Source organism: Chaetura pelagica, unplaced genomic scaffold, assembly GCF_000747805.2.
Source record: "Chaetura pelagica isolate M959 unplaced genomic scaffold, ChaPel_1.0 scaffold153, whole genome shotgun sequence".
In the NCBI taxonomy this organism is placed as follows: Eukaryota; Metazoa; Chordata; class Aves; order Apodiformes; family Apodidae; genus Chaetura; species Chaetura pelagica.
In genome coordinates this window covers 180,668-193,284 of record NW_009952707.1, presented here as the reverse complement: position 1 = coordinate 193,284, position 12,617 = coordinate 180,668, and the positions used below count along the sequence as shown (strand labels likewise).

The 12,617-nt window shown below is 39.3% G+C and overlaps 1 protein-coding gene across 3 annotated transcripts in view; it reads left to right on the top strand.

Annotated features, from left to right (window-relative positions):
* The window catches only part of ARNTL (aryl hydrocarbon receptor nuclear translocator-like), a 26,414-nt gene that overhangs the window by 10,420 nt on the left and 3,377 nt on the right, over nt 1–12,617 (top strand). For 2 of the 3 annotated variants that reach the window (XM_009994234.1, XM_009994235.1), the window contains 6 exons: nt 1,736–1,885; nt 3,249–3,495; nt 7,829–7,935; nt 8,267–8,417; nt 9,030–9,118; nt 10,959–11,067. In XM_009994234.1, coding sequence (XP_009992536.1) covers nt 1,736–1,885; nt 3,249–3,495; nt 7,829–7,935; nt 8,267–8,417; nt 9,030–9,118; nt 10,959–11,067 — 853 coding nt within the window. The remainder of the gene's footprint in view (nt 1–1,735; nt 1,886–3,248; nt 3,496–7,828; nt 7,936–8,266; nt 8,418–9,029; nt 9,119–10,958; nt 11,068–12,617) is intronic. The other variant, XM_009994236.1, reaches the window with a different exon arrangement.

Here is a 12,617-nt window from a genome sequence, read left to right as displayed (position 1 = left end):
TCTTTCCCACTTGCATCAATGACCTAACCTTTCTCTTAAAAGGTTTTTAACCTGGTCCTTGAAATAATTTCCTACTATGTCTTTTAGATCTATTCTACTCTGGTATTTTAAAGTAGCTCTGTATCTCTGCTGCTTTTGAGGTGAGGGGGTGTTTAATTCAGTCTTGTAACAGGAGTCTGCATTGCTTGAGTAGAAGGTGGTATCTTACAACTGCAGATTTCCAGGTCACTAAGTCTCATGCTTGTCAGGAACAGAAATCTCTAGCATCTCATCTCAAAGAAGCCACCAGCTTAGCTTCAGAAACTGAAGCTGAGAGAGAGCATTCCAGGGCAGTGAGCCTAGAGGCTCCAGCTGCATCAGCTGAAGTTTTTCTGGCTCCTGATTTTGTCTGCTGTCAAGCACGTATATCCAGTGCTAGCTCAATTTTTGTAAGCCTCTGACAAAGTTAGGGCAAAAATAAATAGTATGAATTACAGTTTTCCCATCTGCTATGATAGACTGATTGGTAGAATTTCAAGAACTCATGTTCTTAAGAGTACTAGTATGGATATATGTATTTTTATGTTTGCATGAGTGACTGAAGCACAACTTATATGCTCACCACTGAACAGCAGTTCTGAGTGCATGTGGTGCAGGACAGTCTGACCTCCTTGAGGTGACCTCACTCAGTTCTAATTCTAAGGCAGCACACTTCACACTACAACATTGGCATCATTGTTTTCCTCCTTATCTTAAAGGCCTAGGGCCCTATAAGTTTTTATGTTGTTTGTTTATTCATATCCCCAGTGGATAGCAAGCTGTGGAAAAGTTGCTATATGATAGAAATCCTCCCAACAGCTCTTGGAGCACTGACCCCTGGAGCTCCAGCTACATCACAGGCTGATACTTGTGCTCCTGATACTTGCCAGGGATCTTCCTGCAGCTCTCTTTGCACCAGCACTTTGCAGGTGCCTCCCAGAGCTGTTGTGTGTTTTGGAACTGTGTTTCTCTGGTTACTTCCCACAGAAAAGAATCTAAGAATTTCCTGTAGGAGTATGATCAAAGTCAGGATTTATTCGGGCATATTCATATGCAGCTATCTCTGTAAGACTAAAGAGAATTTTTATACTAACTAGAGGTCTGAGGGATTTGCAGTCCCTGTGTAGGTCACTGCTACCTTTTTACCTCCTTCCATCAGAAAAATGAAAAAATCTAATGTCTAGAAACACACCAGTAGAGATGGACCTGGAATGGCACTGGGCCTCTTCTCTGTACATGTAGATGTGCTCTCTGGGTAGGTGTTGTGATAGAGAAGTGTTCCAGTTTTAAGGGTGCTGAGCCAACGGAGTGACTATATATGAGTACTACTCTGGTTATGGGTAAATAATCTATTTTTAATCAGTTCATTAGTGTTGAAAGAAACTACAACATTTATTGCAAAATTTGTGTGGATTTGTAGTCTTTTGTTCATCTTTGCATTTAGAACCCTGTGTTCTCAAGCTTCCATCAATATTTTCATGCTGGAAAGTGTAAGCAGAAATTCCAATATTGGTGTGCTCAGTTGAGTCCTGCACATATTCACTTACATGAAGAACTTCAAAAGTGACTTCTGCTTCTGAACAAGGATATAAAAGGTCTTATGTGCAAGTCCCAGCAAAATTGAAACATGGTACAGTTGGGTTGTGTGATGTAATCGTGTGTGGTTAACTTTTTACCTGAAAAAAAGTGGCTTCCTCATTTCCTCTGTTTGCTGCAGCTGGACTCCCAGTTAAAACTGATATAACACCTGGGCCATCACGACTGTGTTCTGGAGCAAGACGGTCCTTCTTTTGTAGGATGAAGTGCAATAGACCCTCAGTGAAAGTAGAAGACAAGGATTTTCCTTCAACCTGTTCAAAGAAGAAAGGTAACAATTACATATTTTATTACCAAATGTAATGGCTGTCACTTTTCTTTACACAGTTGCTCATTTGCAGTGGTTAAATTTTTTACTTTTATTGAATGCTGTCAGTGTTTCTTATTAAGATACTGAGCTATGTCTAGGTCTGTTACTTTTTCATACTTCTTTCCCCTGGTCCCATTAGCTCTTACATATTGTAGTAGCATAAAAAGCCAAATTCTCCTCTCTGCTTTCTTTAACTTTTTGCAGGAAGTTGTGCTGACAGTTCTGATGTGGTTATTTTATCTTCCTCAGACATTGATAGCGTTGCATTCAGCAATGACCTTCTAGCCATTGTCTCTGACAAAGGGGAGCTGTTACCCATTCTCTTTCTCTGCTCCATAATTTGACAAATAGTATTTGCATGGATATCCAACCTGAAAAAATTACTTTATTCTGGTTTTGGTACATTCTGGTACTGGAAACGTAGCATTCCTGTACCAGAAGTATTTGATCATAACACTGTTGGGTATTGTTCTAGGCATGTTGGAATATATATTTAGCCCAAATTTGAAAGTTTCTTCTTTGAGTACTTTGGGTAATACATTTAGTATTAGTTAAAGTGTGAAGTGTCAACTAGAGAACAGAAGGCAATTACAGTGTTCTGTCTGGGGGTGTGATGCTGTCCCAAGTACTTCCTGCTAGGTTCAGATGCAGCTTCAACCCTGGATCATGCTTTAGTGCTCATCCTTGAAGAAACCAGTTTGTGCAGTTGGGCATAAGCCTTTTACTCTACTTCTCTACGAAAGTTGTCTTCCTTGCACTTTTAAGGCCTGCTAGGTGCCGAGGAATGGGAGTGCTCCTTTTGATACTGGTTGTGATACTTGTCATTGTGAATATTCATCCTTACCCCCGTGTACAGCCAGCCCCTGTACACCCCTATATGCAATGCACATTCTGCCAAACAAGTCCTCCCTGGCTGTTCTAGGAGCCTCATGTTGAATTGAAAAAGGAATCTTATTTAATATACTAATTTATTTGAGCAATCCTTTAGATTATATGCATCCTTTGCTAAAATAATGTGATGTAATTTCTTCTTAAAGATTTATCAAAAGCAACCTTGGTCTGAACAATATGGTGTTTCAGTATAAACAACAGTTTTGCAGAGAGAAATTGTTTATTGAATTGTCTCAGATTAACTGCATTGAAGTAGGAGTGCTGGAAAAATCCCTTAATGAACAGTATCCCAAATTTCCTGGATAAGAGAGATGTATTATTAGCAAAACTAAGATGAAGTTCCCAAAGCAATATCCATGACCTAACTGCTTTTGTTTTGGTTGTTTTTTTTGTTGTGTTTGTTGTTTTGTTCTGTTTGGTTTTCTTTTTACAGCAGACCGCAAAAGCTTTTGCACTATTCATAGTACAGGATATTTAAAAAGCTGGCCACCAACAAAAATGGGACTAGATGAAGATAATGAACCAGATAATGAGGGTTGTAATTTAAGTTGTCTTGTTGCCATTGGACGGCTGCATCCTCATGTAGTACCACAGCCAGTCAACGGTGAGATCAGGGTGAAACCTACAGAATATGTCTCTCGACATGCAATCGATGGGAAATTTGTTTTTGTAGATCAGAGGTAAGAATCCTTGTAAGAACTTTCACAGTAAGTCACTGTCTGACAGTGCTTTATTGACAGCTTAAAGTAGCCTAGATACTACTGAAAAAGAAGACTGTTCTTTTCAGCTTTTTACTAAACCCTGACTGCAAATTATTTTGTTTTTTGAGACCCAGCTCAAAGCTACTAATGTGTATTTATTCAGTATTGTTGATTAAATTAACAAAAAAGAAACCCAACCAACCAACCAAAAAAAAACGAACCCCAAACAACCAAACCAAACCAAAAAAATCAACCACAAACCTCCAAAAATATGGCTTGACCAGACAGGATGATCCAGGGATCATTTCTGCCCATTTGTTAAGGGAATATATATATAATCTTAGAAGAATATGCTGTCCAGTTTTGAAACTAGACATTGTAATTCCTACCTCTCTGTTTGAACACTGTTGCAAACACTACATAGTAATATTGCAGAGGCTGCACTAAGCTTTGGTAGCCTATACATTTATTTAATTATATACTTGGACACATTCTGCTGAATTAGTACTTCTGGATGTGATCTATTTATAAGAAAGCAAGCTTTTAATAAGCTTTACTTCTTGGAAAAGGTTTGAGAACTTGTACCAGTGTAGTATCTTCTTTCAAACATCAATTTTATTTATTGTCTAAAAGACTAATTATTTCCAAAAGAAATGGTTTTAATTTTCTTAAGTAGCAGAGAGAAATGACCTGGGTGTTCCTTTAAAGTAACTGGCATTGTCAAGGGGAAAAAGGTGGATGAAGGATGTTGATTGAGGGTTTATGTTGGGTTGGTTGGACGTGTCTTGTTTGGTTCCTTTCCTTGTTAAGAGGGATTAAGACTGCCCAGATGAGGCTGTTTTAGGTTGCCTATGGCTCAGGCTCAGTTGCTTACAATATAAAAAAGCCCAGACTTCAAATTCTGCCAGAATTTGCCTGCTGGAATTTGTTTCAGGAGTGTGTCTGGTGTCAGCTGATGGTCTTGAGAGGAAGTGCAGTAAGGAAAAACTTCCCTTGGTGTGTGTTGTCTATCTGGTTGGAGTGATTGGGTTTTTCAGTTTTGGGTTTGGGTTTGCATTTTGTTGGTTTTTTTTTTTTTGTTGGGTTGGTTGGGGTTGTTTTTTTTCATTTGGTAGAAAGCTTTCTGAAATAGCAGCTCTTCAGCAGCAGTACTTAGAGCTGGTGATCAGTCTGGGAGCTATGAGAGCATTGGTGGCCTTTCTGTTGCTCAGGAAGTGTGCCACTCTGTCATGCCAAACATGGGAGCTTATAAAGGAGCTTTGTTCTCAAAAGATCAGACATATTCCCCTGGTGGATAATTTTGAAATTTTCCTAAAATAATGAGGCACAGAAAATGTTGACCCGTTAGATTTAAACACATATGCTCTTATTTGTTTTCCAGCTGTTGTTTACAATCCTTGGAATGTGTACACTGCTTCAAAGGGCTCTTTGAAAAGGGATTTTTTTAGAAGAAAGACTGATCTGTAGGCTTCAACTTGGCATCCTATGATCTCTGCTTCCACTGGAGAATATTTAGGCACTTGTAAAAGCTGAAAACTATAAAATTATTTTTGTGTTGGGGTTTTTTTGTTCATATACACTTGCACTGTTCCTTTGTCATTAGTCCAAGGGAATCTTCTTAAACTCTCTGTGACTCTTTTTGTCCTCCTGGATTGCATGATCCCTGGAGGAGAACAGCCATAGATTAGGTACTAACTAGCTGAGTTATCACAGTCAGAAAGCTCCTTAACACTTCATTGTCAAAATGGCAGGCTACACTGAGCAGAGTTATACAGAGAACCTTCCCACTTCTTACTTCTTCAGTACTTCTAATGAGTCTGGACAGTGAACTTGAGAGTAAAATTTCTTATGTATGCAGATGACATCGTATGCAACTCAGAATTCAAAGCTGCCTTGTTAACTTGGAGAAGCAATCTATGGAAAAAAGTAAATCAAGGATGAAATTCAAGGACAAGAACAATTTCCTTCCTTGCTTAATAGAATATGGTCAGATATTGAATTCACAGAGCCTTCTGGCATCTGTAATTTGGTCTATCTTCTCCTTTCCAATAAGCCTGTTTATCCTGCTATGAAAGTAAATGTAAAAGGATTGAGTAGTTGCTTACTGATACCCTTATTGGTTTGTAGCCATCTATGTTAGGTTTTCCACCACTGAAGTGGCCTTGGTTACTAAAATTCTTGGAAAAATATTGGAATAAGGTTGACCTGGTTCCTAACTCTTCCTGTTAAAGAGGCTCTGCATTTTGCTGCTTCATGGTTCCCCATAGGCTCTCAAATATAATTCATCAAAGCAGTCTTTGAGTTGTCAGCAGTTTAAATGTCCTGGGATAAAGTTCACCATACAAAAGCCAGTCTGAAAATGTCTCCCGTGTGAATACTTGTACATTTCCTTCTCCAAAGCTGAGGTCTTAGAGCTGTCAATGAGGACTTCAGATGTGAGCCACCTGATTGGTGCTGAGTGCTTTCAGTGTGTCTGGGGAAAATACAAAAATGCCCTGCATTTAAATATTATGGGGTTTGTGCTTCAATGCTTTTCTTGCTGTTCGTATTCATAGTTATTAATATGTATTATTTTCTACATTTTGTAAGATTTAATTTGGGCTTTTTTGAAGCAGCAGAAGAGCTGATCATCTACCTAGGTTTGTTCCTTATTAACCTTTCTCTTTAATTTGTGTTGGAATAGTTTGGAATTGTTACTCTTACACTCATTTCTTCAAGGAACTATAATTTTTCCTTCAGTAAACTTTCTTGTAAGAAATGTACAAAACTGAAGTTTGCTGTAGTTAAGTACATTTTTTTGCTCTCCATTCTTCTAGGGTGGAACTCAAACTCTTACCCTGGAGTCATTCATATTTTTGTTTATATTCTTGAGCAGTTTCCCTCGGGCTTCTGCAGATTTGATTCTGACCATGTTCTCTATCTTCTAAATTAAATGGTTCACATTTCAGGGTCTTCCTGGATAGCTTGTCCTGTTTTGTTCCCTTCTCAACTGTTTCTTCATGAACAAGGAAGTCTTAAAATGATTCCCCCAGGTGGTGGCTGTGTACTACTGCTACCATGGTGCATGATGGTGCATGGTCCCTCCTCATATACCCTCAAAAGTCTCTTATGCTACCTTCTAGGAGCTGGAGGAGCGTGTACTCATCCCTAGTGAAGATCAGTTCTCTTCTGCACCCTCCTCCCCCCATCTGTTATTTTTCATATTGGTATTTTGTGTTAGATGACTTACCCTAATGAAGTTGTTACAGCTTCTAAATCATTAACAACTCCAGAAAGAATTCTTAGCTTGTTTTAACACTGAGATCTCTAGGTTGTTCAGCATGCTGAACAGACTCTAGCTTCCTCCTTGTCAAGACCAACTCTGTCACATTGTGTTAGGCCGTTGTAGCTCATTGCCACTTACCTGCTGTGTTGCTTTGCCTTCTTCCTCTTGAACTTAGTTTAAAGCTTGGGTTACCAGGTTGATGCACAGTCTTTTTTTTCCCTAATTTCTTGAGATGTCCTCTATCCTTGCCAACAACTCCTTGAACTACAGGTGAACTACACCTGAGATCAGATCAAGAATTCATGTCTTTCCTATGGTGCAGATCACAGATGTATTTCGTCCTAGTGTTAGGAGGAAGAAAATTACTTGACTTTGTGGCTGGTTCTGATTAAACAAAGTTGTTTTATTTGCCTCATGCTACTGTCCAGTTTAAACTAGACACACACACTGTAGGTCTCTTAGCGTTTATTCAGGAAACTTCTATTTGATAACCATCCTTTTTTATGGATGCGGGTGCAGGGTTTAGTAGGTTGTTGGGGTTTTTTTTCCCACTCTTAAGGCTTGTTACTTAAGGAGATAAAATTCTGCAGGTTGTTACAGTACAGTCTGGCCTCTGTGCTGCAGCAGCACCACAGGTACAGAAAGAAACATGGCAGTTCTTTGAACCTTTGATGTCTTATTTTTCAATGGCACCTTATGCAGAAAGCTCTTGTATTATCTTGTGGCTGCTACAGGGCAGTTTTATTCAGGTTTAAATTCTCAAAACTATAATGTACCACCAAAGCTATTTAGAAAGTCTTACATCCCCTGCAGTGGTGACAGGTCAAATAGAACACCTGAAGGCTCATGGTGTTATGTGCTTTTTAAAATTACCTGAGAATGAAAAAGAGTATTCTTAATGCATTTTTTGTACCTGCTAAGCTGAAAATACCTTTCTGCATTACTTGAGCCTTACCCAGCTTCAGTGTGAGTTTTAATAATCTGTCACTAATGCTTAAACTTGAAATTAATTTTTCTTTTTTTCCCCTCTACTTCCCATTCCCCAAGGGCAACAGCCATTCTGGCATACTTACCCCAGGAACTTCTAGGTACTTCATGTTATGAATATTTTCATCAAGATGATATAGGACATCTTGCAGAATGTCATAGACAAGGTATGAGTATTCATAATTCAGTAGATTTTTAAAAATACTGGGAACAACTGTGTATTGAAAAAAACAAATAAACTTGTAAAGATGTGGCTCTCAGTTTGTAAATGTTTAGTCAAGAACATTGTGCTGCATGTGATGAACAATACAATTATCTCAGACTGCGATAGATTTTTACTAAATATTTGAGGTTTAGGTTGAGTGAGGGGAAATGACTGCAGAAATAGCATTTTCTTCAGGAGTGAATGGAGGAATTAGCTGTTGTGGTTTTTTTTCCTGAAAAGGAATGTAGTGGTGGTGCCTGTTGGACACAATGTTACTTTCTCTCTGTCTTTAGTTTTGCAGACAAGAGAAAAAATTACAACTAACTGCTACAAGTTTAAAATAAAAGATGGCTCTTTTATTACATTGCGGAGTCGCTGGTTCAGTTTCATGAACCCTTGGACCAAAGAAGTAGAATACATTGTCTCAACAAACACAGTCGTTTCGTAAGTATTTTCCCTTAGCTGATGCATGTAAATGCTAATTGCTTTGGCCCGTTTTCAGATGAGACCTAAATACATGGACATCACCTATATGACAACAGGGGTCTTCTCCAAGATAACACCCAGAGCTACATACCTGGGGAGAGGGCAGTTGGTGCAGTGATTGCAGTAGTTTAGTAAATGTTTATTAAAGGCTGCAGAAATAGAAATAATTTATTTCTTTGAAAAAAAAAAAAAAAAAAAGAAAAAGAAGAAAAGAGGTTCCAGGTTTTTCAGGGACTTTTGGGAGATGCATTTCTTTCCTTTTGTACGGTCTTCCCCTCCTTTTTCTTATTCCTTGAGGGTTCTGCATAGGTGCAGTGACTTCACAGTAGCATTAATGCTGGAGAAGAATTCTCTTATGAGAGAAGCTGCTTGGGTTCCGCTCTGCACTGCGCACTTGCAGTGGTAACACAGTGGTTTGTTTCTGTTGTTTAAGTCTTTGTGTCAGTGACAGTGCTCCTTTCACAGAGGTGACAGTGACTCACAAATGGAAGCATTCCATTCTGACCCAGGGACAGGGACTGTTGTGCAGAGTTTTCCATCACTGATTTTTCCAATTCTTGAAATCCACAGCACCAACGTACTTGATAGTGGAGATGCAGCCTTTCCACAGCTTGCAGCTTCTCCACACAGCATGGACAGTGTGCTTCAGGCTGGAGAAGGTAACTACTGTACTGTGAGGAAATTACTGGCAGTCTAATCCTACATGCACAAATTTGCTGCACTTTTGCATTGAGAATTTGCTAATATCCTAAAAAATTAAGCTCTAGTGCAAAAAATCACTCCTGTAGTTCTTGCTCTGTTGAATTTAAAATACCTACATTGGATATAAGCTGGTCAAAGAAAAGGGAATGAGCCAGTTAAAAGAAACAAGTATCAACTGTGTTGGAGGAGTGACATAGAGGAGAAATGTTTGCCTTCATGGATGGTGCTATTTGTACATCATCCCAGAGTGACTTCCAAGTTCTGTGGTCAGTGCAGAATGACTGCTCAGAGGATCAGTGGATCACCAACACAGTTTTGCCATTTGGTTTACTGACCCTCACCTACCCTTCATTTGACTTTTTTGTTAAAACATGAAGGAACTGACCTCTTGTACTCATCATGGGCTTGTTATGAGTGCTGCAGATCTCTGAACCATCTTTTATATCAGGTGGCATGCAGCATAATGTGGAGCAGAGCTTGATTTACTAACAAAGCTTTACTGGAACAGGGTGGAAGTGAGGCAGAATAGAAGGATGCAATCACAGCCTGTGGATGAAAGACAGTGATAGTACTGAGATTGTTTCCAAAGAGGTGGAAACTGTTCCTTTTAGACACCGTGTTTACTAGATAGTATTTGATAAGCCATGCCTTTATAGCTGTAGAGCAAAGATATTTTATGTGCTTGGAAAGATTTTGTCAGTTTTACACAATACACTTAGGAGAACAATGCAAGACTCCAGCAAAGCTGTGCTTTTCAGTAATCTCTGCTCTGAAACATGAGGTTCAGCAAGTGAAACTATGGAGGAGAAAGGGTGGCAAAGCATGGGGCAACTGACAGTGGTAAGAAGAGAAGCTGCCACATAGGCATAATGATCAGTAATTGAAGGTGGAGTAACTGAGAATTGGGCCTTCTGAGAATGGAAAAGAATAATAGACAAAACTGTCCATAGGAGCCTAAGTTTGTTCTTACCACAACACAGCCTTTGAAAAGAAACCAGATACTGTCATACTGACAGTTCTTGTCCCCAGAAAAGAAAGTTAATAGAGTAAAGTTTAATTTCAAATGGTTCTGGCTATGTTAAGGATTTGATGACCTTTTAGGTGAACCTTCTCACCTCCTGATAGGTCTGAGCCATAGAAACTGAGGGTTGCTACTGCTAAGTATGAACTTGTAAAAGAAGGCAATTATCTATTATGCATAAGCAATGCTAAAGGCTTTCTTGCCCTTTCAGTGTGTGATCTTTTTATGATGCCTTGGAGTGTATCAGACTCCTCTTCCCAACTACCTCATGAATTGTGCAAGTGTCAAATCACATTAAAATAACAGTGAGCTGCTCACTGTTCAGACCTCACTTTTCCCTCTGTTTTTAGATACTTGCAGTTACCTAGAGGGTGTTTATTTACATCAGTCAAATAGCTTGGGCTTACCCCTGTTGAATGGAATATGCACTGGCAGTTCTTCACAAAGCAAAGAACAAACATCTTTGGAGGTGAGCCTATTCAGACACAGAATAAAGCAGGTCTGACAAGTTGTTCACCAAGTCTGGGTGAGCAGTACTACCAGATGCTTGACACAGCCAGATTTATTGGTAAGAGGGATGTCTAAGAGATACAGAGCATAGCTGAGTGCATGTCAGAGCTCTCCATACATTAGAAGGCACTCAGCAGTTGGTGGTATTGTAAATAAATAGAGTTCAGAAGGTCCTGCAGCTTGTCAAAACATGCCTAAACATTGTATTGCTTTTTGGAAAAGGTATGCAAGCTTTTATCTGACCTTAAGGTATCTACTCATTTCAGGTGGCCCAAAAAGGGCCCATCCTACTGTGCCTGGAATTCCAGGTGGAACCAGAGCTGGGGCAGGTAAAATAGGGAGAATGATTGCTGAAGAAATCATGGAGATTCACAGGTGAGAGAAGATGGTATGAAGTTAGAGATCAATGCTGATTTTCTTCTAGGAGGAAATTAAGGAAGCCTTCCCTTAAGCTGAATATAGAATGATACAATTGTATTTTATAAGTAGACAGTTGTGGATACTTATTCAGAATCCCTGAAGCAGTCAAAACCCATAATGAAAGAATGGAAAAGTTCCAGCCTCTCAGGTTTCTCCTGTGAAAGACCAATACTGGAACTCTTTTTGTAATGGTGGTAATTACCTGTTTACTGGAAACAGTAGTTAAAAAGAACAGCTAACTAGAAGCAAATTCCTTTCCAGCCTTTTTCCATTGACTTAGGGGTGTAAGTGGCACAACCTCCAAATGCCAATGCTACTGATTACATGCCAAAAAAGCAATGATTGTTTTCACATGATCCTCTTTGTTCAGCTCTGCAGTTCACAGCTCTTTGAGCAAGTACACAATGATTCAGCTAGCTCTGCCTTCCCATTTGTCTAAGTCAAGACGTAGGTCTCTCGTTTAAAAAAGTCTTGTGGAGCACTTCTGTAAGGGACCGTGGTAATACAGAGCTGGTTCTCAGAACAGCCATCTCATCTCTCTCACCTGTGTGAGCTGCTACAGTCAGTGGGTATTGCTTAATTTCTACTGGCTAACAATCCCTGTTCTTCATGAATTTCCTCCTAAGAATTGTTCCCTTTCCTACAAAAGTGGTCTAATTCAGCAGATTGTTAGTGGCAGTAATTGAACCATACTGACCTGCAAGTCAGGAAAAAAACTGTCAGTTTCCCAGTTGTGTTTCTGCTGCAGGCCAGAGACTGCTTACATCATTGTTAAAGGGAACAGCAGAGCGATCATATAAAGCTTCCTTCCTGTCTGTAAGAATAGGAAGAAGATGGGGGAAAAAAAGAAAAGAAGCAGCCATACCAAGGCTGAACCAATACTTTGAAACTTAACCATCCCTTTTAATAGCTGTAAAACACTTAATTAGCCTCAGTGACTGTAGTAGTGTAGCTTACCACCTGTGTTTTCATCTAATTTCAAGACCCTGGATTAGTTCCAGTCCTTTTTCAACAGCTGTTACTATTTTCCAAAGCTGCCTTCTGTTCAGCTTTCCCAGGCGAACTCTGCCAAGGATAAGATTCCTATTTCATTTGCTTTTCTCTGTAACTACCCCTCTTCACTTTAGTCCAGAGATTTATTGGTTCTACAGTTAATACATTATTCAATTAAAAAATATATTTGATCATTATGGAAAATTGAAGTGAGAAATGCTGCTTTGGACAGTTTTAAAAAAACCTATATCAAATGTCCAGTGTGCTTCTGTACAGTAGCTCACCTAAGTAGTCTAGGTTACTGTGACTGAGGCAGCTTGAATTCTTAGCTCATCTAAACTGAAGTAAATAAAAAAAGCGAGGGTTTCCTTAGTACCCAGGATCTTTTTCTTCTGACTCTGAAGGCTGTACAGGAACAAACAAAGCAGGGGAGGAGGTAAAGCTTGCAGACCGAGGACGTGGACAATTTAAACAGAGCCATTTCCCTAGCTGCAAATAAAAACATTGCTCCT